General features: G+C 44.5%; 1 protein-coding gene across 1 annotated transcript in view; it reads right to left on the reverse strand.

Annotated features, from left to right (window-relative positions):
* ELL (elongation factor for RNA polymerase II) overlaps positions 1 to 26743 on the reverse strand; it is a 196101-nt gene that overhangs the window by 66834 nt on the left and 102524 nt on the right. Inside the window, exon 7 of the mRNA XM_082263798.1 lies at positions 24131 to 24227. Within this exon, the coding sequence (XP_082119924.1) occupies positions 24131 to 24227 (97 nt within the window). The remainder of the gene's footprint in view (positions 1 to 24130; positions 24228 to 26743) is intronic.

Consider the following 26743-nt stretch of genomic DNA (forward strand, 5'->3'; position numbering starts at 1 on the left):
ATTGAAGCAAATCTCAAATTCTTCCTTTAGGAGGTGCCTTCTTTGCCCTGCAGGTTGCGGCTAATTGTCCTTTACAGAGGGTAGACCGTTAAATACCTGGGCATTCATATTTCTAATTCATTCTCATATTTCATTAACTTGAACAGGACCCCTCTAATACAGACATTGAAATGTAGGTTACAGGCTTGGCAAAGTCTACCCTTGACACTTATTGGAAAAGTTAACATATTAAAAGATGAAGTTCCTGCCATTGATCCTGTATATATTTCGCAATTCACCGGCGTGGATTCCGAGGTATATATTCCGGAACATTGATAGGCTGGTCTCTGCCTTCTTATGGAATGGACGAAATCCCAGGATTAAAATTACAGGTTCTCCAGCAACCATGGAAGCAAGGGGGTTTGGCGGTGCCAAACCTCTTTCGCTATTACCTGGCAGGACAACTAGTGTTCGCACATCAGTGGCTGACCATACCAGAGAATTATGCGGCGGTTGCACTGGAGGCTGCGATAGTAGGCTCCTACGAGGCTCTGTCCCATCTCCTGCTCAGAGGCATCGGCGCACCTTACCCCCTTACTAATTCTATGAGCGGAATCAGAGCTTGGGTGGTAGCAGACAGGACGGACTCTGGAAAAAACACAGGCAATATCACCTTGTGCACCTTTGTGGAATAACTCTCAGTTTCCACACTTGTTTAAATTCCCAGATCCCATTATATGGACCAAATATGGTATTAAGAGGATAGCAGATGTAGTTAAGAATGGCACACTTCTACTGTTTGAGGTAATGAAATTCACATTTAAGCTACCAAACTCCCATCTGTTTCGATACTTACAATTACTACATGCATACAATTGTCGATTTGGTACCTCACCAATTACATTGCAAGAGAGTGATACTGAAACTATGCTAAGAAATTATTCCTTGGATAAAGCATTGTCTAATATTTATCAACAGTTCTTTAGAGATACAGTCCTTGTACCTTGCAGAACAGCTTGGGAAAGGGTATTTCCCCAGATGGACAGTGATGACTGGGACGATGTATGGGATATAAATTTCTCTTGGTTGGTCTCAGCTAGAGATCTCATTCAATTTAAAAAATGTATACATCGTATTTACCTTACCCCAGCCAGATTGGCTAGAATGTTTCCATCTCAGTCGCCCTGTTGGTTGTGCACTCCCATCTGGAGCATATTTTATGCATATATTCTGGGAAAGTGTGGCCATACAGAAGTTTTGGCTGGAAGTGGCGCAATGTGTTGAGGAGGTTACTACTCTCCACATTAGGCCCAGTATTGAAGCGTCTCTCTTGGGATTGGTAGATGCTATAGCTCCAAAGAGTAATACATACACTGCTGACCAGTGGCGGCTGGTCAATAGGAGGCACAGGGGCACCACCCCCCCAAGGCTAGTAACTGTAACATAAGGATTAAAAAAAAAAAAAAACCTGCTGGCTATGGAGAGGATGGAGGTTTTGGCATCATGTGCCTCTTTCTTGTAAGCTGATTGGCATCCTTTTAGAGTGTCCTTGGGGAATAGAGCGATGCGTCTCAAACACTCCCACTCACGATTGCCTTCCTGTGATTGGTCCAGGATGTCCGACGTCGTAGGGGCGGTGCTTGGGCATCACTCTGGGTGAGGCTCAGGCAGCAAGCAGACAGACGTCAGTCTTTCCATTGCCTCTCTCTCTATGAAAGCAGCACCAGCACCTGTCAGACTGCATGCAGGAGATAAAGAAGAGATCACCTGCTTATCCCACTTAGATAAAGGAGATGAAAAGATGTGTAAATGGGACAACGCCTCATTGCTTCCAGCAAGAGGAAGAGAAAGCAGCAGCAGAAGCGACAGGGCTGGGAGGGCTCAGGAGACACTGATCTACAGCTGGACATGGCACATGGGATTACACCTTACTTATGTGTAGGCATTGGCACACCTCCATTGACGTTGTAGAGTTGCTCCATTGTTCAGGACCGCTTTTTGACAGAGCGGGAGGGAGCCCTCAGCCCAATCGATCCCCAGAGTGCTGCGAACACAAAAGATGAGTGAAAGAAACCCCCCATAACCAGTTTGCCAGGGAAGGGAGGGAATGGATCATGTAATGGCCCATACTGGAAGGATTTAGCAGGAGTTTGTTACCACTTCTGCTAAATCCTTCCAGTATGGGCCTTTACATGACTATGAACTTTCTGGACTGTTATCAGTTAGCATTGTAATCCCCATGAACTACAAAACACCTCCCACTATTATGAAGGAGAAGGAGGCCTTACCTCCACTCACAGATTTTAATGAAACAATTTTCTTTTGTAAATGAGGTCCTATTAATTGGATGCATTTAAAATGTATGCGATTTTACCTTTTACATTCTTCTTTAAATGCCTCCAAAAAGTAAAAGAGGAAGTCTGATTAAGGCCCCGTTCACATACGGGCGACGCTACTTCGCACCGCGACCTCCAAGGTCGCGGTGCAAGCAGCGCGCCGCGACCTCGGAGCGGCCGCCACGGACTTCATAACATTGAAGTCTATGGCGGTCGCCTCCTGGTCGCCCCAAAGAAGCTCCAGACCCTTTTTCTAAGTCGGAGCGACTTGTGTCGCTCCTATTAGAACGGGTCCGCAGCTTCCCTATGGGAGGCGACCTGCGGCGACCTGTGAGGCGACCAGGTCGCCTCACAGGTCGCCCTAGTGTGAACCGGGACTTAGAAGTAGTTGAACTTTGTTTTGGGTAAAAAACAAAAACGGTTGTGCAACGCTGTACCCAAATGAAATTTACGTCCTTTTTGTCCCACATATAGAGCTTTCTTTTAATGGTATTTGATCACCTGGCGATTTTACATTTTTGAGCTATAAACAAAAAAAGAGCGACAATTTTGAAGAAAAAAAATATATATATATTTTTCACTTTCTGCTATATGACCTTCCAAAAAAAAAAAAAAAAAAAAAAAAAAAATTTTAAAATCCAAGTGGTTTTAACATTTAAGGCCAATTTGGTTTTCTGCTACATATTTTTGTACTTTGATTACTGAAGGCCCCTTTCACACTTGTGTGACCTCAAAGTCACGCAATTTTTTACCACGTTTGCCACAAAGCAATGCCTATTACATTTTTCTGTTTGCGCCCTCCCAAAAATTTTGAGCACCAGCCGCCTGCTAAAATTTTTCTATGCTAGGAAAATGATAGTGCTCTCCTGGAAAAAGCCCACACCCCCTGGCTCCCAGGCATTGAAGGCGCTCGTAAATAAAGCACTTCCCTTTTATAGGGCTAACTATGTCAGTAGGGGTATACCCAATAAATTCGAGAGGGTGTGATGGACAAAGAGTACCTCTAAGTGTCTGATTAATCTGGGAGTAGTTGGAAAGTCTTTGCTTCTGTTCATGAGAGATTGTTTTGACTGGATAAATATGCATCTAGAGTTATGTTCAATGTATATGCATTGGATTGGGCGTTGTGCAATTGAAGGATTGCCAGCTCCAGTGTTGTCTCCTTGGTGGGGAGGTTTTTTAAGAAGACCACTGATGTCGGGATAAGGAATTTGAGTATATTTAAGTCATAAGTACCTGTAAAAGACGGGAAAGATGTATTGTTCCTTTACTCACATGTAACCTCTGAGCTGTACTGGGTGCCTTTGTGCTGAAGCTTTGTTATATTAATAGTCACCTGATGTTCAGGCTATTTTGAGTGTGTGTGATTTCTGTCTTTGTACGGCTTATAAAACAATAAAAGAAAAAAAAAATGTATATGTGGATCCATCACTAGCATGGTGTTCGAGTCAGAGACCAACAGAGGAAAACCAACTGGGGTAATATGCTTGGAAGAGTGACCCCATAAACATTTTACGGAGGGGGCGAACATCCTCTGAGAGGCAGTCTGAGCAATAGGACTCAACGGTGACCAAGGAAGGTGTTATTTACCTAGCCACAGAGCTGCTCAAGTTCCTTGGGGGTAATAGAGCGTGAGAGACGTCCATAACACTAAGTGATTTATTCCAGCATGAAACAACTTTATGAACAGAAAAAGTACCGAAAAGGAAAGGAAATAAGATTTGCTTTAAGTTGGCTGAGCAGATCTTTAAAACTTTTTCTGCTGCAAACCCGAGAAAGCCGTTCTAACAAAAGTGTGTCATGAGCAGCTTCCCTTATGTAGATGGAGAAGTGTATAGTAGAAGGGCCTGCATCATACTCATAACTCCAACATTGACAAAATTTAGCTGGTCAAGCCATGAGACTGCGGCTTCTGGTTCCTCAAAAACACGTGAACACAACCTTCGCCAACCACACAAAGTCTGGCAGGAAATGGCATAGAATTCTTCAAATTACAGATTCGTAGGAGTCTCTTAATTTCTGTAAACCTGCTACGTTGTCGCTGCATCTCAGCTGAAAAATCAGGAATGCCAGGATTTGATGGTTATGTAGGAGTAGGTTAACTTTTTCCCTGGTCAGGCAGAGAACGGCGTCATGGTCTTCATGGTTGAGGAATTTTGCAATGAAGATATCTGGAGGTGCTCTTTGGGGTGACTGTCTAGCTGGCATGCGATGTGCGCGTTCCATAACAAAATTCTTGTGAAAAGGCTGCTCGCCTATATGTAGAAGTGAGCAGTTCCTCTTGGAAAGGTTGCAGGGTTGGCACCCTTCGAGCCCCCTGGGAGACCCATGAAGCGTAGGTTGTTGCGCCTCCTGCTATTCTCAAGATCATCCGGCTTCTGTTGTAGCTGCACAATGTGTTAGCTCGCCCAGTCAGCCGAATCTTGGAGGGGGGGGGCATCCTCCATGCAGCCCAGATGGTGCTCAGACTCCAAAACATGGTCCTGCAACATTTGGAGATCTTGGTATAGCAGTGAAATGTCCACCTTCACTTCTTCCAGCTTAGTTGTGAGTGTAGTCTGACAGGCAGAAATCGCCTCCAGTATCTCACTGTTGTCTTCAACCGGCTGGCTTGGAGCAGATGACATGTCTCAGCAGCGTACCGGGTCACTATTGGCAGTTTTCTGGGCAAGGAAGCTCGATATTTCGATGGCAGGATCCCATAAGCAATAAACCGCCAGGAGAGCTTGGCTCAGACACGTCCTATCGTATGTAGCTTCAGGCCACGCCCCCCAGGTTAATATTTCATTAATAAACATGATACTATCCAAAGAGGAGCGCGCATGCTGCTAAAACAATTTAAACCACACAGCTTTACCAATGCAGAATCAAGTTCAGTACTTATTCTATGGTGCTTTGTAAACCAGAGACGGTTCTGCCCCTTGTAGAAAGCCACGCCTGAATGATGTGATTATGCCATTTCTAAATAGTTTTCGTATACTACTACCAGATACAAACAATGTTTTGCAAGTGCTTGATCTTAAAAAGAATGTTAGCCTACTTTACCGGAAGCGGATTCATAGTGAAAATCAAGTAATCTGTGACCTACAATCTTAAGATGATTCATATCCTGTAATTCATTTTACGCTGTTACTGCATAAAGTAACACTATACATTTCATACTACTTTATAAAGACTTCAAGCTTACCTAATTCAATGTCACAGCCAAATATCCACCTCTACTTTCAGTGCAAATTCTAATTTCAGCCCCTTCCTACCAACTATACACATGTGGCCTCACAGAAGTGAGTTTTTATACGTGGGGCTGCATATATGCATACCTGTGTTTGTGTGGGAGTGTGCTGCACAGCGTACCCCCTAGAGAGAGCCCTGGGTCCTATACTAACATTAGTGAATTCCCGACCACCGAATTTGCTGTGATAGCCCATAATTGGCTATCATAGTGATCAGTCACTGTACAGAATCAGTATATTTTACATTGGATAAAAAAAAAGTGTCAGCTAGTGCCAGTGTGTTTTAGGGTAAGGGGAAAAAAATGCACGCTATTGTTACTGGGCTCTACAAAAAGTACAAACGCACACAAGTGATATCGCTATCATGAGCAGGAGAATTTAATTTGGGGTGTTCTTTGGTAGTAGGTTATGCAACAGCAAAAAAAAACAGCTCATTTTTTTTTTTTTTTTTTTTTAATTTACAAAATTTGGGCCAGTTTTCCTTTGATCCATAGAAGTATAGCCAAAAAAGCTTTGGCCTTACTTTGGTTAATCAAAGAAGTGCAGTTAGTACACACCTGTGATCTGTTTCCAGCCGACAGCAGGCTTTAGAGCTGGTCCAGGCTCTGGAAAGATCCTGACCATATGGTTGGGGTCCACCCAGAAGCCTTGTTTGGCACCTGGCTCAGCCTCTCCGTGATCCATTGAGAGCCTGAGACAGCCTCTCCACCTAGCACAGGAAACACATGATCCACAATATCAAAAGACAAGTATAGCAACCAGACCCTCAGTCATAACAAATAACCGTAGGCATTGCAACAAAAAACTTCTCTTAAAACAATAGGACAGAAACTGGCACCAACCTGAAGATTTCTGGAAAGGGAGTTAACAGGCAACTACCTGATTAGGGTAGGACCACAGCTTGAAGCACCTTCCTCCAAACGATCTGTTCCTGACCTGAGAACAGGTCCAATCGGTAATGTTTCACAAAAGGTTTGGAAGCTAGACCAGGTTGCTGCTGTGCAGAACTGGAGAGAAGCTTCAACCCATTCAGCCCAAGAAGTGGCTACTGCTCTGGCGGAATGAGCATTGATATTTACTGGAGCAACCAGTGACAATGCCTGGTAGGCTTCCACAATTGCAGATTTCAACCCTTCTTGCGATTGTAATCTTTTGATGTCCTCTTGCCTATGTCTGGGCCCCAGAACAAACTAGAAGTGGATTTATAATTTTTAGATCTCTTAATGTAGGCTAGCTGTCAGACAATTCCTTGGAACCAATTTATTGAATTCTGCAATTTACTTAGTCCGATTAAAAATCTGAAGCCACTATGGGAAAGAACTCTGGGACTAGAGAAATCATCATCTAGTCTTGAAGAATAATACAAAAAGGTTCAGCTATAAATAGCTTGAATCTCACTAACTCTTCCTGCGGACACAAGAGCCACCAAGAGAACGGTCTTCAAGGTTAGCAATTTAATTGACCAACCCTCTGGTAGTTCGAAGGGGTCCTTGCAAAACTTTTTGCAATACAGTGGAAAGGTCTCAGGAAGGCAATACATTGAATGTAGGTTTCCTGTTTTACTGCAGTCAGGAATCGCTTGATCAAAAGCTACTTCCACCAAAAATAGTACTGGGAAGTTTGATAGTGCCGCCACAAGAACATCTATTGTATTGAGAGCCAACCCTAGATCTGCCCCAGCTTAAAGAAAATCTAGAACTGCTGGAATGATTTGAACTGTTATTCTATTAGCCTACTTCAACTGCAGAATCTTTTCCACACTTATATATTTATCCTGTTATAGATGGTGTTAAAAAATTTCCTGTTACAGAGGATAGTCTCAATCACCTTCTCTGATAGCTTTTATTAGCAACTCCATCTCAGAAGCCAGGCCATCAGTAAAAGTGGGTCCACTGCAAGATGAGTCACCATTCACTAATAGGTGAGATCCAGTATGCAGGGCAGTCTCCAAGGGTCCATCATACAGAGCTTGAGCAATCCTGTAAATCACACATTTTTTGGCCAGTAAGGAGCGATCAGAATGACCGTTTCTGCCAAATACTTGGCTTCCCGGATGATCTTGGGGATTCAAGAAAATGGGGGAAATGGATACACAAAGTCCTTACCCTGAGCTTGTGATAGCACATCCTTTTGCAATGAGAAGAGCTGTCCTACCTCCGTGCTTTCTTTTGACGCTTTGCCGCAATTTGATATGGATTGACATACTGGATGTGGTAAAGATTCTGCATTCTGTCTGATGAATCTTCCTCCTGCTTAGAGTCCGCTAGGGTATTCCGAAGGCGAGGTCTTCATTCCAAGATCACAGGCAAACCGATCTCCTGCCTTTGTTAAAGTTGTAGATCTGGCAGTGAACTTTGGAGATCGGTGGAAGCCCCAGCAATGTATGCCACTGATTTGCTCAGCGTTTGAAGGGTGTCAAATATATCCTCTGTTGAAGGATAACCCTCCAGGTGCAAGCGTAGCTGCATTACCCAAAGGTCTACAGGACGAGCTATGCATGTGGAGGCCAAAGCTAGTCTGAAACTTATGGAACAGGCCTCTCAGGCACAGCTACAATACCCCTCTGCTTTCCTGTCTATAGGATCTTTGAAAGATAGTTCTAACTAGTTTGAAATCTTTGATAAGGAAGCATTCAATATGGGGCACTTATCCCACAGGTGTCTTTATCCTTAAGAAACCTTTGCTTTAGATTCTTAGGGGAAGAAACTATCCTGTCTTGGATCTATCCACTCTTGGATAGCTTCTTTCAATGCCTTGTTTATGGGGAAGGTTGCAGCCGGGTTAGGTTGGAATCTGGCATAGAGTCGATTATGCATTGACAGCTCCTTATTTTCTTCTTCCAGTTCCAGAGCGTATACTGCCTTAAGTGGTTCTTAGGTTTTATCAGGCTGAAACAAAAATCTTTGTGCACATTGGTAATTTTTTCCCTTCTTGAGTTCACCTTTCTCAGATTCCTAACCAGATATGGAACTTTCCTCCATTTCATACCGAGTGACCTGCTCTTGACCCACCTGAGTAGTTGCAGGAGACACCATTGCAGCACTGGAGGTGCTAGAAAGTGAACTTTGACTTGAAGAATCATGCATGAGCGATCTGAATAACTGAAAAAAAAGTTTGTCACTTATTTTTTCATGCTCTAGGGATCTTTTAAAGAGTGTTGCAGCTCAGGCTGGTGTCTTTATTCCAAGACCTCGGTTTTAATCAGGTTATCCACACAGTCTCGGGAGAGACTTTTCTTCCCTCCGGACTTGCAAGCAGGTGTTGGTGTCTACCTTCGAGGCGGTTCCGTCTGCTGGAAAGCAGGAGACGAATTGCAGCCTGCAATTTCTGGAATTTGTCCAGAGGAAGGCGCACTCTGGCTAAGGCCAAGTACAGAGACTGGCCCAGATAGTCCAGCTTAGAGGGCAAAACCAGAGCAGACTTCTGAAAAAATTCAGAATCCAGCCGAACTCCTGCAGAGTACGCATTGTGATCTCCAGGTTTTCCACCAGAGCAGAAGGAGACTCCACTTGCAGAAGGAGATCGTCCAAGTAGCTAGTACCGCGATCCCCTGTTGGCATAACCAGGCTAGCACCGGGGCTTTTTATGAACTGGTTCACTTTTGTGAAGACCCGAGGAGGAAAGACCAAAGGGTAATGCCACAAACTGATAATGCTCCTCTCCCACAGCACCTGGAGCGTAAAAACCCAAGGGCAGAATATAGAATATTTGACACAGTCCTGACCTCAGTATCTGAGGAAAGGGATTTAGGAGTAATTATTTCAGAAGACTTAAAAGGTGGGAAGACAATGTAATAGAGCAGCACGAAATGCCAGCAGAATGCTTGGATGTATAGGGAGAGGTATAAGCAGTAGAAAGAGAAGTGCTTATGCCGCTGTACAGAACACTGGTGAGACCTCACTTGGAGTATTGTGCGCAGTACTGGAGGCCATATCTCCAGAAGGATATAGATACTCTAGAGAGAGTTCAGAGAAGAGCTACTAAACTAGTACATGGATTGCAGGAAAAAACTTACCAGGAAAGGATAAAGGACCTTAACATGTATAGCTTGGAAGAAAGAAGAGACAGAGGGGATATGATAGAAACTTTTAAATACATAAAGGGAATCAACTCGGTAAAGGAGGAGAGCATATTTAAAAGAAGAAAAACTACCACAAGAGGACACAGTTTTAAATTAGAGGGGCAAAGGTTTAAAAGTAATATGAGGAAGTATTACTTTACTGAGAGAGTAGTGGATGCATGGAATAACCTTCCTGCAGAAGTGGTAGCTGCAAATACAGTGAAGGAGTTTAAGCATGCATGGGATAGGCATAAGGCTATCCTTCATACAAGATAGGGCCAGGGACTATTCATAGGATTCAGATATATTGGGCAGACTAGATGGGCCAAATGGTTCTTATCTGCCGACACATTCTATGTTTCTATGTTTCAAAGCACAGAAAAACACTGGTGACTGGCACATATTGGAATGTGAAGGTAGGCATCCTTGATGTTGATAGAGGTGAGGAAATCCCCCTGACACAGGGATGCCACCACCATTCGGATAGACTATTCTGAACTTCTGTACCCACACAAAGCAGTTTAGCGCCTTGCGGTCCAGGATTGGACACGCTTTGCCTTCCTTCCTGGGAACTGTGAACAGGTTTGAGTAAAAACCCTGAAAACGTTCCAAATATGGACAATCACCGATTGAAGTAACAGGCGCAAGTTGGAAGGAAAAAACCTTGCCGGGGGACAAGAGCGAAACTTGATCTTGTAGCCGGACCAAATAACTTTGTGGACCCACTTGTCTTGCACCTGGGAAGCTCACACGTCCAGAAACTAGCGAAGACGTCCCCTAACCCCCGATACAGGTGAGAGCGCACCTCCATGCTGAAGAAGCCTTGTCCGCAGGCCTGGAAAAGCCTGTTCTAGGCTTGCCAGACCAGGTTAGTTTAGATCAGTGTTTCTCAACTCCGGTCTTCAGGGCACACTTCCAGGCCAGGTTTGCAAGAAAACTGAAATACATCACAGGTGATATCATTTGCTGCTCAGTGATTGCAGTATTCTAGTCTGCATCTCACCAAGGTAATACTTAAAATCTGGCCTGTTAAGTGTGCCCTGAGGACCAGAGTTGAGAAACACTAGAGGAGGCCCTGAAAACTTCGAGCCCTTGTCAGTCGACCCTGAGGGATGAAAAAACTTCATATGAGTCGAGAAGCAAGGCCCACGTCTACGATGAGATTCCTTGCTCTTAGTAGCCTGCGGAAGAAAAGAACTCTTCCCCCGCGAGACCTTTAATGTCATCTAGGGTAGCTCCAAACAGGCGATCTCCTTGAAAAGGAAGGTCAGTCAGGGCCTTTTTAGAAGTCTGGTCCACAGACCAGCACTTGAGCCAAAAGACACGCCGAAGGACCACTGCCAAAACAAAGCCAAGCCACTAGGGGAGCTGCATCCAAAGAGGCATCACAAACTTCAGCCCCTGGACCAGCTGGTCTGCCAGCTTGGCAAAGGCAGGAGGGAGCTATTCTCCCTCCGGGTCAAGGCGTTTGAGCTTAGCCCACATGTTCAGAGTTTGCGACACCAGGACAATGGTGAATACCGGCCTAATTGACGAACCAGCAAGAGCGTACATATTGCAGGCCACAGCCTCTGCCTTCAGGTCAGCTGGTCCTTTATGGTCCCTTAAGACCACCGATGGAAAAGTCCATGTAAGAAGTGACTTCATAGGGGTAACACCTAGTAAAGCACTTCGGGACCCCATGGGGACGCTTTAGTTGTCCCCACTCTTCAGTGACAATTCCGGCAAAATAGGAAAGGGAACTCCTTTGTCACTCTGGGATGGCTTGCGAGTGCCAAAGGGAACCTGCGACACCAGGGCAATGGTGAATATTGGCCTCAGTGCCGAACCAGCCAGGGTGTACATATTGCGGGCTACAGCCTCTGCCTTCCTGTTAGCCGGGCCCTTAAAGGCCGGGGACTCTTCAACTGGAATTCTGGTTGCCTGGTTTAATCTAGAAACCGGAGGGGCCACCACCGGTGAAACATTCCACTGCTCAAGGAGGGACGACTCATAGGTGTATTACCAAGAAACTCACTTCGGGATCCCCAAGGAGACACTTTGGTTGTCCCCACTCTTCAGTGACAATTCCATCAAAATAGGAAAGGGAACTCCTTTGTCCCTCTGGGATGGCTTGCGAGTGCCAAAGGGAACCTGTGCCTCCATCGCAGCAGCAGCGTCCTCCAATTTTAAGCCTCAAACACAGATATAATCAGGGCATCTACCAGCGCCTTTTCATGCGCAGTTGCAGACATGGAGGAATCATCCTATCAGAGGATTCAGGGAGCGAGGTTGCAGACCCAGCAGGGTGACCCACATCCGCGGCGGCCAAATTTGTTAAAGGATCTGATGAGACACATGAGGCAGGGGAAGGCGGGGGGTGCTTCTTGCTATCCCCTCAACCGAAAGCCATCTCCACCCAGGGCACAAAGTACTCAACGTCCGCCGTCAGTGCACTGATAGATGGTTGGGACCTGGAGGGCCCCGCAGCCTCGGAGAGAGGATCAGGTGGGGAGATGTGCAGCAAAGACTCCATGAGTCACCAGGGGGACCCTACAAAAAGTGTAAAAACACTGCTAAGGGACAACCCCTTACTGCGCTGGCAGCACCACCGGGTCGCCAGGCACAAGCACCAAGCGATCCTCAGCAGAGAGGGAGAGGACCCCACCAGACTCACAACCTAGAGGGAACCAGGCGCCTGCAGGAACCATCATAATCTGCACTGCACATGCTGTGATCAGGAAGTAAAAGGATCCAGGAGTCAGCACCAGGGGATGAGAAGGGGCTTCCACCGCCAAAATTGCCGCCCACAGGGCTCAACTGTCATTGCTACCACTTTTTCAATGGCAATTTTCAATCGAAACACTGGCTACAATACAATGCCCCCCCATCGCCAGCTAGCGCCCCGACCACCCAAACATACCCAGCGTGGAGGGGGTGGGGGCAGGATGATAGACTTGGCAAGGGGGGTGGGGTGCCTGCGGGAAGGAAGGGAACCCGGGGGGGTCCAACCATTCCAAGGAGGGGCCCACGTCCACCCCAAAACCCTTGGGGGGGGGGGGAAGAAACAACAGCTACTCACCATATCAGGAGCCAGACGGGCACCGCTCCAGGCAGAACCCCTCTCAAAATTGGGGGCTGTTGGCCAGGAGGAATGCTGCAACTCGGGCTGAGACCCGGTCATATGCGACCTCGTCTGGCGTTTAACTCGCAGGCCAGCCCCTGTCCAGTGGGGCTATGTCGCTGCACTCGTTGGCCAGGCTGGGGTGACCACTGGCCGGCAGTTAAATGTAGATCTCTCAGAAAAAAAACCGAGGAGAAAAAAAAAATCTCCATCTAAAAAAAAAAAAAAAAAAAAAAAGACTAGGACCAAAGATCCCAGCAAGGAACTAGGTCCTTACTCCTGACTAGGCATAAAAAAAACTAAAGAACTACAGCAGAGAGTATACCCCCTGAGACTGCCAATGGGAATAGCCAGATTTATTTTCTGTTTAGTGTCCTACTCCTGTAGGGGCAGTTTAGCCAATGGTTAATCATATCAGGAGCCGTGTCCGTCAATGAATGGAAGAGAAAGTATATTTTCCATTTCTGCGGCACAGATTGGGATAACACCTACTTTATATATACACGCTCTTAATCACACAGCACAACGCATAGCTAATAAAAATATTAAATATTTTTTAAAAGTAGACAACTTTTTAAAGGCATTTTTAAAATGCTTCTTACCATTTAAGATTATTTTATGATAAGGAGAACCAAGTAAGATTTTTCAGAGCTGGAGTTGTTTATTAGGGGACTGGGAAGCTGTGTACTGTGCTGGCAGATCTTTATTAGTAGTAAACTAGATCTGACCAGGTTTGACCTAACAATTATAAAATGTATATGTATGGGTGGTTCCTGCGCTGAGGTGGTGTTAATTCCTTCTTATTGCTGCACCACGATACTGGTACCAGGAACCAGTTGACAGTGAATAAAATGGGGGGGTTTTATGGTGAGCTTCAAAAGTGAATTAAACTCCAAGAACGTTTTTTAAAACTTAAAATATAAATTAATTTGTTGGTGCTGTGCTTGTGAAGGATGGGGTGTTTATTTTTGGTAAATACGTATCCTTAGAACTATAAATATATAGTGCTTCAATAGGTCTTGTGATCAAATAAATCGTGGAATAAACAATTTTTTCTCTAAAGTGCTAGGTGCTATAATTCATCTATAAATACAAATAGTGAAAAAAAGTCCTTAAAATCCTTAAAAAACAAATAGTGATTAAAATAAATGTCCGTTCTTCCAAAACACCATGAGTAAAATAATCAAGTGTGTGACTTCAATCTCCAACTTAAATCACAAGGTGCTTCCGTGCAATTAAAGTGCTGTGACTTGTAGACGTTTGCCTTCTGCACTGTATGGTTCTTTAGGGTTTCTACTGGGATGGACAGAATTGCCTGCAGCCTGCCATGACACCTTTGCTTAAGAAACTTTTAAAAAGTAAGAAATAAAAGAAAAAAAAAAATAGATGCTGTATTGACAGGAGCACAATCATGGTGGGGTTTGTAGCACATTTGGCTGCAAAAGTAGAAATACACGTCGGAAAATTGTCACTATGCCAAATAGGACACAAAAAACATTCATTCATCGCAGTTACCTGCATTTATCCATGAGGATACAGCACATAGTGTGAACGGGTTCTTAGATAAAAGAATACCCTAGCAATGACAGCAAAATATTAGATTTATGTGCAAAGCTACTATAGGAATGTGCGCAGTGCAGCATTATGACCATCTCTTTAAATGGAAGATGGCTGGCAGTTACCTGAGCTACCACATTTTCTACCTCCTTCAGCTCTACTGATAAGTTTTGCTTACAATCTACAGAATGGCCTGTCAATTTTTATATTAGGGCACTGCCCAAGGATGCTAAATCAGATTGAGAAGAAAAAAAATACATACATACAGTACACACCAAAAGTTTGGACACACCTCATTCAAAGAGAATTATTCATTTTCATGACTATGAAAATTGTAGAGTCACACTTCAAGGAGGTAGTCACCTGAAATGGTTTTCACTTCACAGGTGTGCCCTGTCAGGTTTAAGAAGTGTGATTTATTGCCTTATAAATGGGGTTGGGACCATCAGTTGTGTTGTGCAGAAGTCAGGTGGATACACAGCTGATAGTCCTACTGAATAGACTGTTAGAATTTGTATCATGGCAAGAAAAAAAGCAGCTAAGTACAGGAAAACGAGTGGCCATCATTCCTTTAAGAAATGAAGGTCAGTCAGTCCGAAAAATTGGGAAAACTTTGAAAGTGTTTCCAAGTGCAGTCACAAAAACCATCAAGCGCTACAAAGAAACTGGCTCACATGCGGACCGCCCCAGGAAAGGAAGACCAAGAGTCACCTCTGCTGCGGAAGATAAGTTCATCCGAGTCACCAGCCTCAGAAATCGCATGTAAACAGCAGCTCAGATTAGAGACCAGGTCAATGGCACACGGAGTTCTAGCAGCAGACACATCTCTAGAACAACTGTTAAGAGGAGACTGTGTGAATCAGGCCTTCATGGTAGAATATCTGCTAGGAAACCACTGCTAAAGAAAGGCAACAAGCAGAAGTGACTTGTTTGGGCTAAAGAACACAAGGAATGGACATTAGACCAGTGGAAATCTGTGCTTTGGTCTGATGAGTCCAAATTTGAGATCTTTGGTTCCAACCACCGTGTCTTTGTGCGACGCAGAAAAGGTGAACGGATGGACTCTACATGCCTGGTTCCCACCTTGAAGCATGGAGGAGGAGGAGGTGTGATGGTGTGGGGGTGCTTTGCTGGTGACACTGTTGGGGATTTATTCAAAATTGAAGGCATACTTAACGAGCATGGCTACCACAGCATCTTGCAGCGGCATGCTATTCCATCCGGTTTGCGTTTAGTTGGAGCATCATTTATTTTTCAACAGGACAATGCCCCCAATCACACCTCCAGGCTGTGTAAGGGCTATTTGACCAAGGAGAGTGATGGGGTGCTGCACCAGATGACCTGGCCTCCACAGTCACCGGACCTGAAACCAATCGAGATGGTTTGGGGTGAGCTGGACCGCAGAGTGAAGGCAAAAGGGCCAACAAGTGCTAAGCATCTCTGGGAACTCCTTCAAGACTGTTGGAAGACCATTTCAGGTGACTACCTCTTGAAGCTCATCAAGAGAATTCCAAGAGTGTGCAAAGCAGTAATCAAAAGCAAAAGGTGGCTTCTTTGAAGAACTTAGAATATGACATTTTCATTTGTTTCACACTTTTTTGGTATGTGTTAATTCATAGTTTTGATGCCTTCAGTGTGAATCTACAATTTTCATAGTCATGAAAATAAAGAAAAAACTCTTTGAATGAGAAGGTGTCTCCAAACTTTCGACTGTGTGTGTATACATTATAATACATATATATATACATATATGTACATATATATATATATATATACATACATATATACACATATACATATATATATATATATATATATACACATATACATATACATATATATATATATATATATATATATATATACACACACACACACACACACACACACATACATACATACATACATATAGACACACACACACACATGTCAACACCGATGAGTGGCGTCAAAAAGGGCACTGTCGAGAAGAGAAAGCAAGGCATCCTCCTGAAGAACCAGGTTCAGGTTCAACAGTGGCAATGAAGAGCGCACTGGGGGAGTTGCGCACCACACCCCAGAAGGTAACAAATCAAGAAATGCACGGCCAAAAGGGAAATTGCAAAGGCAGAGTCCCGGGCCTTAATGGTACTTAAGGCCAATTGCTGAACTTTGTGCCGCTGGAGAGAGCCAATGTGAGACGCCAAGGAGGAAAGTAGGTGCAAGTTCACAGCCTCACACCACAAAATGTAAGCTTTTCAAGTACGATGGGAGATCTTCCAAGTGGACACCAACATGGTTGGAATCAGAGCCTGACCACCCCCAACCTCTCAACCTTGATTCTAATCACCAAGTCAAAAAGCCAGTGACAGGCAGGGTTTTAGATTCGTCCTAGAGATAGCAAATTATCCTATAGAAGGAGCCGCCAGGGAACGTCCGCAACCAGCCACACCATGTCGACATCCCAGAGTCACCGAGGCTCTTCTGGAGCCACCAGAAAGATCCGGATCCCTTCAACCATCCTACGCAGCAGATGAGGAAGAAAGATGTAGATTAAATGGTAACAGCTTACAACACCACCAGAGCATCCACTGTATCCATTAGGGGATTCCTTGCTCACATCACAATTCAAGACACCTTCTCGTGGAGACGGAAGGGCCAAGAGCACCACTGCCAGTGTGCCCTACTGCAGGCAGATTCTATGGAAATTTTAAAGAGCAGAGCTAACTCCCCTAGATACAGCCTATGACGACTGAGGTAGTCCACCACCTGCCAGTTTAGTATGCCTGGAAGTAAACTTCGGAGAGAGCTGGCACATTAAGTGCCACCCAAAGAGTGTGTGAGGAAACCAGCACTGCCGCTGAGTTCCTTGTCCTCCTTGCCCCACCAGCACATTCATATGAGCACAAGAGACTTAAATCGAAAAAAAAAAAAAAAAAAGGCTGAAAGAAGAGCAAAATTCCTTTCATTCTCTAGCTTGCACTTAAACATTTAATTCAGAAAATAGTATTAGTTCCTCTCAACATGTGATCTTTCAATCTTGCACATAGCAGATGCATTTAAAATGCTTTCCATTCTATTTTAGTGAATAGTGATAAATATGCATTGCATTAAATACAACCCCTTTTCAATTTCCTCATGGAAAGCACAACAATGTGCAAAAGCATGGTATTGCCGATAGAGTAACTCTGATTACTTTCATCTCCCCAACAAGCTGACTTGTTTTGAGATCATATAAATGGATATTTAAGTTCAGTTTATACTGTGCTTTTATTCCTCTACATAAATGTCAACAAAAAACGCATGGCAACCCCCTTACTGGTATATCCTTTGAAAGGGAGAGAACACACAATGCATCTAACAAGAGCTCAAAAACACCTTAAGGATACAGTTCAGGAATAAAAGCCAATCAGCCCCCGGAAGTATTAAACTCAAAACCAAATATGTAATACAACGTACTAGCAGATTTAGATATGCTAACTGAAGCCAAACTCCAGTTCACACTGCAGTTAAAGGATTTGTTTTTTTCTTGTGATAAAGGTTTTACATGAATAAACAAACCTTTATCACTTAAAAATTCAAAGAATATACTGCACTCCAAGTGCAATTAAAGGAGCAAACTTGGACATTTGCTTGCACCAACTATACACACACCTATAATCATAGGTTTTGTCTCTTGGTCCTTTCGGGCAAAACACGTGCAGGGCCAAGTTATTGCAATGACATCACACTGGTCAGGGGGGCTGACCAAGGTTTCCAATATGCTGTGTGTTTGGCTTTGATGCGAGTACCTGCTTATTTTAGAATTTTTTTTTAATAAACAAGGTACTGCACTATGGGCATTTTCCCTCCTCACCGTCTAGCTACCTGTGATATGATCCATTTGGAGCCAAATACATAGATGAGAGGCAGATCTGTGAGTGAGCATCCACCATTCATCAAGGTCTGGGATCTCGTTCTTAAGCGCTGTTAGACGTCAAAAGCTCAGAGGTCTAACTATCTGGTAAGCAGTAGAGGTATAGATTTTGTGGTTGGTGCACAGTGTTTTACTTTAGATACTTTTGCTGCACTCTCTTCAGCTTCCATGTGGTGGAGTGTTTGGTCACTGACGTTTCTGTATGAAAATAACATTTACTGGACTTTATTTTTTGATTACTATATAACACTGTACATGGGGAAATGGGATTTTTGACTTATCGTACAATCTATTTCTCGGATGTTCACTGATGGACACAGGTCCTTCTCTTCTTGGCCATTGGGTTATACTGCCCCCTACAGGAGTAGCACACTAGGCAGGAAAAAGCTTGACTATGCCTATGGGGCAGTCCCAGGGGGTATACTCCCACTCTCAGCTATAGGTACTCAGTTTTGTTACAAGCAGTGTCAGAAGAAAGCCAACGCCACAGAGGGGTGGCTGCTGTGTCCGTCAATGAACATCAGAGAAAAGGATTTTACGCCAAGTCAAAAATCCCATTTTCTCTTTTGTTCATTGACGGACACAGCTCCTTATCTTTTTGACCATTGGGATGTCCCAAAGCATTGTCAAACCTGAGGGGTGGGAACAGTATGAAAAAATTCCCAAGGCTAAACTGTAGCCAACCAGGTAACATGAAGCTCAACCATAAAAACTGGAGCTCACCTGAAAAAACAATACACCCTCAAAGAGGACCAGGTTCTCTAAACAGCAGCCTGCAAAACATTAGAGCCAAAAGAAGCATCCGAAGATAACACATCCACCATAAAACTTTGTAAAAGTGTGCACAGACAACCAGGTGGCCGTCTAGCAAACCTGCAGCACTGACGCCTGATGACTGTAGACCCACGAGGCACGAAGTGCCCGAGTAGAGTGTGCCTTAATAGGAAAAGGAGGTACTTGATCCTTAATTGAATAGGCCTGATTTACGGTCTGTCTGATCCATCTGGAAATGGGTCGCATCAGAAGCAGCCAACCCTTTGAGGTCCATCCATGAGTACAAAAATAGTGCGTCTGACTTTCAAAAAGACTCCGTACCTGGCAGGTACACCCTGATTGCCGGAATCACATCCGGGGAATGCAAGGGAATTTCCTTAGGATAAAGTGAACACACACAAATGTGCAACACCAGCAGCGCACTGGTAAAACAAAAAAAGTGAGAAATGGTGTACAAAGAAAAATTTTATAAATAATTTCTATAAAGTAAAACACAATAACAAGGAGCCCAATGACTTCTCGCAAAACACAGTGAAACATCCAAATAGTAAGTACGATAATAAGATTTACAGATGACACCAAGTCCAGTGAATAGTAGTGAATCACCACAAACCTCCAACACCGCTGTGTGATCACCCCCGCCCTCCCATTAGATGTTAAATCACCACAAAAGGTTGACCCCATTCACATGATCGGGCAAATGCAATATGATATAGATAGAGCGATATGCAGAGTTCCTATGTGGGTATAATCCTTCCTCCTTCTACTCTAGTGATAATCACTACGTAGGTACCCCACAAAAAGAAAGGGCTCAACTAGTCTGATATTGTTACACACTTTAATTTAAAATACGTTACAAGCCACTCACATGTAATATATATATATATAATCAAGAGCGCTTTGAGGGGGGTCACAGGGCCCTTAATGACATCCAAGGAAGCACTAAACAGGCGATCCCACACAAATGGGAGACTAGATAAGGCCTTCTTAGAAGTCTGATCCGCAGACCAGCATTTCAGCCAGATAATACGCCAAAGGACCACTGCTGAGACAGTCTGGAAATCAAAGGAGCTGCTTCCAAAGAGGCATCACAGACTAACTGTAGCCCCTGGACCAATCAGTCCACCAGCTCCGTAAAGGCAGGTGGGGAAGCGGTTCCCCCTTCAGATCCCAGCGTAAAACGCTTAGCCCACTCGGTCAGAGTTTGCGACACCAGGGCAATAGTAAATACCGGCCTAAGTGCCGAACCAGCCAGGGTGTACATATTGCAGGCCACAGCCTCCACCTTCTTTACCTGGGCCCTTAAAGGCCGGGGACTATTCAACCGGAAGCCTTGTTGCCTGGTTTCATCTGGAAACCGTAGGTGCCACCACCGGTGGAACAGTCCACTGCTCAAGGAGGGACTCACACAGTGAACATATGGCAGGTCAGAGCCTCCGACCTCTTATCAGCCAGATCTTTAAAAGCCGGGGACTCCAAAACCAGAATTAAGGTGGCTTTAATTACCCTGGAAACTGGCAAGTCCACTATAGGTGGGATCCTCCACTTTTTAAGTAGGGAATCCTCATAAGCATACCACATTGCAAAACGCTTAGGGACAGCAAAAGTGCGTTTTAGACAACCCCACTGGAGGGCCTGTGGGTGCCAAAAGGGACCGGCGCCTCCGACGTAGCATCCTCCATTTTTAAGGTTTCACACACTGACACAATCAGCGCATCCACCAGCGCCTTTTCATGCTCGGCTAGAGAAGCAGAGGAATCATCCTCACTAGCTGAGCACACAGGGTGCGTGGAAACAGACCCAGAAGGGTAATGCGCATCCGCGGCGGCTGAATCAGATTCAGGATCGGATAAATACAAATGAAGCAGGTGGAGGGGGGCGGGGGGACGACACTTTTTGCTAGCCTTATTTCCAAGGACCAAATCCACCTTGGACACTAAGGACTCCAGGACCGCCACCAGTGCAGTCAGGGATTGTTGGGACCCAGAGGGCCTGGCAGCCTCAGAAGGGATCAGGTGGGAAAACTGGCTCCAGGGACTACATTAGAGAAGAGGGGGACCCACGCACAAAAAAAAAAAAAAAAAAAAAATGAAAGAAGGAGAAGTGTATAAACACTGCTAGGGACACCCCCACCGCGCTGGTGACACCACAGGGTCCAGCACAGAGCACTACCACTGCTATAGCAGAGAGAGGGAGAGAAAACCCCACAAAAAGACTCCCCAACACCGATCAGGCACTTACAGCACCAGGCAAACTGCACACTATGCAGCAATCAGGAAGAGAAAGATCCAGGCATGCGCACTTGGTGATTTCAGCGGTGGGAGCCCCTCCTCATCCCCATTAAATAGCTTCAAAAACATGGCCGCCGCCATTTTCACGGAGAAAACCACAATAAAATGGCCGCCGAGGCTACACAAACATTGCTGATCTACAGCACAGAAGGCCACAAGAAAATGGCTGCCCTGCTCGGCTCCTGGGGGGAACCCAAGGAGCACCGAACACGATACCAGCAAAAAAGGGGACCCTGGCAGGCGCCACCAGGTACAGCCCCCTCCCGAATGTCGAACGTCCAGTCCCTGGCAGCACACACACCCCACCCACATCGCCAGCTCGACACCCTAGGCCGACCTAAAAGGTATGGCCATCAAATGGGAGGGGAGGGAGTGGGTGCGCAGAAGGGGGGTTAAAAGTCTGCATAGGACCAAAAGGGGGTGGGGTGGGGGGGACGCTGCATGGGAAGGAGAGGAACCCGGACGTCTGACCGTCCCAAGGAGGGGCCCACGACCACCCCAAAAACCTTCAGGGTTAGAGGGGAGGGGGGACAGCTACTTACTATACCAGCAACAGGATGAGCACCGCTCCCGACAGACCACTGCTCCATCGGAATGGGGGGGGGGGGGCGCTATCGGCCAAGGAGGAACTCCGACTCGGTTGTATGCGACCTTGTGAGGAGGTTAAGCTTAGACCAGCGGGGCTATGTCTCGGCTGACCTAGCATGGCGCTGTGGTCTGTGCACGCCCGCTAGCCAGACTGGGGGACCCTCTGGATCGAGATTATCCAGTCCGTTGCCCAGTCCAGCAGTTGATAGTAGGTTCTCACAGGAACAAAACAACAAAGATAGGAAAGAAATTCAGTTTAAAAAGGAAAAAATTGCCAGGACCAGAGATCCCAGCAAGGAACTAAGTCCTTACTCCTGACTAGGCAGAACAAAAACTAAGCACCTATAGCCGAGTGTGGGAGTATACCCCCTGGGACTGCCCCATAAGCATAGTCAAGCTTTTTCCTGCCTAGTGTCCTACTTCTGTAGGGGGCAGTATAATCCAATGGTCAAGATAAGGAGCTGTGTCCCTCAATGAATGAAAGAGAAACAGACTTACACCACATTCACAATGAATGCAGCTTTCAAATCATGCTACTGCCGCAAGATTTCAAAGCCGGCAGTCAGTACGATTTCGTGTGCAGCGTACCGACATCTGTGCAATTTAAAGCACAGATGTTTATGTAAATTGAACATGAAACTGTCAAAAATCACGCAGTAAAATTTTCAAAAATCGGTGCAAGTCAGAGGCGCACCGATTTGAACAGTTGCATTAATAGGGTGCGACTGGTCATGGGATTTTAAACTGTCAAATTGCATGACAAACTGCACTGGTGTGAACGAGGGCTTATGGATTTTTGTCACTTATGTATATTTGGACGTTTAGGTATTGATTAATATAGTAATTTTGGATGTATTAATTTGTTTTCACTATTTTTCGAGATTGCAATTCAAATTTTAACCTTTTATCAATGATTATTGTAAGCAAACCTGCAAGTTGTAAAATGGTTTGTCTCAACACTCTGATACATTTGCAGAAGAGATTGCATTTTTGAAAGACATACTGGGCTTTTCACCAGGTGAAAATTAAAAGCAAGCATAAAAAAGAAAAAAAAAATGTCAGCCATCATATCTAAGAATTGGTAAGCTGCAATAAATATTTGCTTTTGGGTTTAGTATACCCTTAACGCAAGACTTATGTGCCATAAAAATCTTTATTCTCAAACACATAATTGCTGTTTTCAGCTGTCAAGGGCTCATTGCTGAGAAAAAAGGCAAATGTTTAGCTTTAACAAACATGCAAAAGTATCATCTGATGGATACAAATAAAAACTGGTACAAAACGAAGGAACTGTAAGTTAAGGTGGAGCTGAAGTAGAAAAAAGGCTGACAGAAAAAAAAAAACCCAAAAAAACCCAAAGGTCTAGTTAAAAAGGATAAGTTCACGTTTCTACAGAAAATAAAATGCACTTATTTTTGCAGGAAAAAAATGTGCATTTTTTCATGCAGGAGCCTGGTAAGCATCGCACCGGTGATCAGTGGTACAGTGTCCGGCATCTACAGATGAGCCCTGCAGCTTTCAGCCCATACCTCCATAGGGGCTGTGAATTTTAAAGCTACAGGGCTTTGGAATAAATTTCAAGGGTGCTCTTCCTCGTCCTCACAGCTCATTCAGAATCACAAGCCGTCTGCCGCGGTAGCTGGCAGTACTTTTATTTCAATCATTCACAGGACACAATAAATGCTCCAGCCAAGTAGGGGGAGCCTCGAACATCCGTGCAGTTTTTGAATTTTGACAGCAGGTGATGGGGGAATCTGGGAGGGGGAGAGGCGGCAGGAGCTGGGACATGCAAAAAGGTAAGCTTCTCCTTTCAAAAATGGATCTCACACAGGATTTACACATTTTTCTAATTGGATCCAGTTGAGACCAAGAGTAAAAGTTGAGTGGAGCCTATAACCAGCAGTGGGGTACCTAGTACCAACATGCATGCATTGGATTGCACCATCACTGACCACGTCTAAACTTGTCATATTTGCACACTAGCAAATGCTCCCACCAGAAAAAAAGCCTTCAGCTCCACTTTAACAAGGACTGTGCTGCACATATTTGGCATAAAGATACTTTCAGCATCAGATCTGTTTCACACTTTATATTTAATGGAAAACAAAGCTTTATACACAGTTCTGTGTTCACATACTCAAAGTAGCTCCGACTACAATGTTCTCCCCAGAAAATGTGATGATGAATAAACAAGTCAGCCTCCACCTAATCAGGTTTGCCAGAGGTATCCTTTTACATTTACCTGCAAAGTTCTGGATGCTGTCAAATCACTTGCATCGAGATATATACTAGTGATGTGCAATTTATAACATACCTGGGGGTATGGGGAAGTGGAATTCACATTGTCTTTGGGAGGGCTCAGAGGAGCATTCTCTGTCTGTCCACATGGATTTTGTGGCTGGCTTAACTTCCTAAAGAAAAAAAATGTTTTGTAGCACAGTCAGAAAGCTGCAAAGATGACGATTTACAGAGCCTGAGGGTGCCAAACACCATCATTTATAACAGTAAACTAAGTTATTTTCAACAGAATTTGTTTTAGGGCACCTTTACACCCTTACATGCAATGAGGCTGTTCGATTAGCAGGATAAGTTTTCTGAGCATTCAGAGTTTACAAGGTGTATCCTTTAAATCCAAATCTTCATATCACTCTATTTTAAATGATAAAAAGACTATTACTTTGACTTTTAAAAACCTTAAAGACACCCACACGTGGATCAAAGATCGGCCGGTTCAGCAGGGATTGGCCGCATTTCAAGCCATGTATGGGCAGACTGGTTGTGCTAAATTCAATCCACAAACCAACTTCTGTACAACCACCCCGACAGATTTTCTGACAGGCTGGTTGTTTAGCTGGCAGCACTGCTTAGGCTCAACACGAAGGATTATTTATATAACACATACAGACACAGTATCTCACAAAAAGGAGTACATCCCTCTTATTTCTGTAAATATTTGATTATCTTTTTAAGTGACAACACTGAAGAAATTACACTTTGCTACAATGAAAAGTAGGTAGTGTACAGCTTGTAAAAAACAGTGTAAAGTTGTTGTCCCCTCAAAATCACTCACACAGCCATTAATGTCTAAACTGCTGGCAACAAAAGTGAGTACGCCCCCAAGTGAAAACATCCAAATTGGGCCAGAGTGTCAATATTTTGTGTGGCCACCATTATTTACCAGCACTGCCTTAACCCTCTTAGGCATGGAGTTCACAGGTTGCCACTGAAGTCCTCTTCCACTCCATGACATCACAAAGCTGGTGGATGTTAGAGACCTTGCGCTCCTCCACCTTCCGTTTGAGGATGCCCTGCAGATGCCCAATAGGGTTTAGATCTGGAGACATGCTTGGCTAGTCATTCACCTTTACCCTCAGATTCTTTAGCAAGGCAGTGGTAGTCTTGGAGGTGTGTTTGGGGCAGTTATGTTGGAAAACTGCTTGCAGCCCAGTCTCTGGAGGGAGGGGGATCATGCTCTGCTTCAGTATGCCACAGTACAGGTTAGCATTTGTTTCCCTCAATGAACTGTACCTTCCCAGTGCCGGCAGTATTCATTCAGCCCCAAACCATGACACTCCCACCACCATGCTTGACTGTAGGCAAGACACTTGTCTTTGTACTCCTCACCTGGTTGCTGCCACACACGCTTGACACCATCTGAACCAAATAGGTTTATCTTGGTCTCAGCAGACCACAGGACATGGTTCCAGTAATCCCTGTCCATAGTCTGATTGGCTTCAGTAAACTGTTGTTTGCGGGCTCTCTTGTGCATCATCTTTAGAAGAGGCTTCCTTCTGGGATGACAGCCATGCAGACCAATTTGATGCAGTGTGCAGCGCATGGTCTGTGCACTGACAGGCTGACCCCCCCCCCACCCCTTCAACCTCTGCAGCAATGCTGGCAGCACTCCTACCACTATTTCCCAAAGAAAGCCTCTGGATATGACACTGAGCACTTGCACTCAACTACTTAGGTCGACCATGGCGAGGCCTGTCCTGATTGGAACCAGTCCTGTTAAACCGCTGTATGGTCTTGGCCACCGTGCTGCAGCTCAGTTTCAGGGTCTTGGCAATCTTATAGCCTAGACCATCTTTATGTAGAGCAACAATTTTTTTTTTCCAGATCCTCAGAGTTCTTTGCCATGAGGTGCCATGTTGAACTTCCAGTGACCAGTATGAGAGAGTGAGTGATAACACCACTTTAACACACCTGCTCCCCATTCACCCCTGGGACCTTGTAACACTAATGAGTCACATGACACCGGGAAGGAAAATGGCCAATTGGGCCAATTTGGACATTTTCACTTAGGGGTATACTCACTTTTGTTGCCAGCGGTTTAGACTTTAATGGCTGTGTGTGAGTTATTTTGAGGGGACAGCAAATTTACACTGTTATACAAGCTGTACACTCAATACGTTACTCAATACGTTACATGGTAGCAAAGTGTCATTTCTTCAGTGTTTTAACATGAAAATATAGAATAAAATATTTACAAAAATGTGAGGGGTGTACTCACTTTTGTCAGATACTGTATATTCAGTAGTTAAAGGCTGACACAGATTAGGTCTTTATCCTCACTTCCTGCCCTAGTGATGGAGGCGAGGGCAAATCTCCCCAGTTAAAAAAAAAAAAAAACACCTCATCACACACTATAGACAGATTAGAACTGCTATCTTTTTTACCCCTCTCTGGACAGGAAGAGAGGGAAAACCACTCCATTAGAGTGTATATAAAATCCTAATACAGAGACAAATAAATTTAAGAAATTTTTCCACCTTTAATGTGACTTCTAATTTGTACAACTCGGCTGAACAGACTAAAATCTTTTAGGTAGAGGGACGTAAAAATAAAAAACTAAAATAATTTGGTCGCATAAGTGTGCACACCATTAAACTTTTTGCTAAAGCGCCTTTTGGTTTTTTTTACAACA

Source organism: Pelophylax lessonae (genome assembly GCF_965119305.1).
Source record: "Pelophylax lessonae genome assembly, chromosome: 1".
Lineage (NCBI taxonomy): Eukaryota > Metazoa > Chordata > Amphibia > Anura > Ranidae > Pelophylax > Pelophylax lessonae.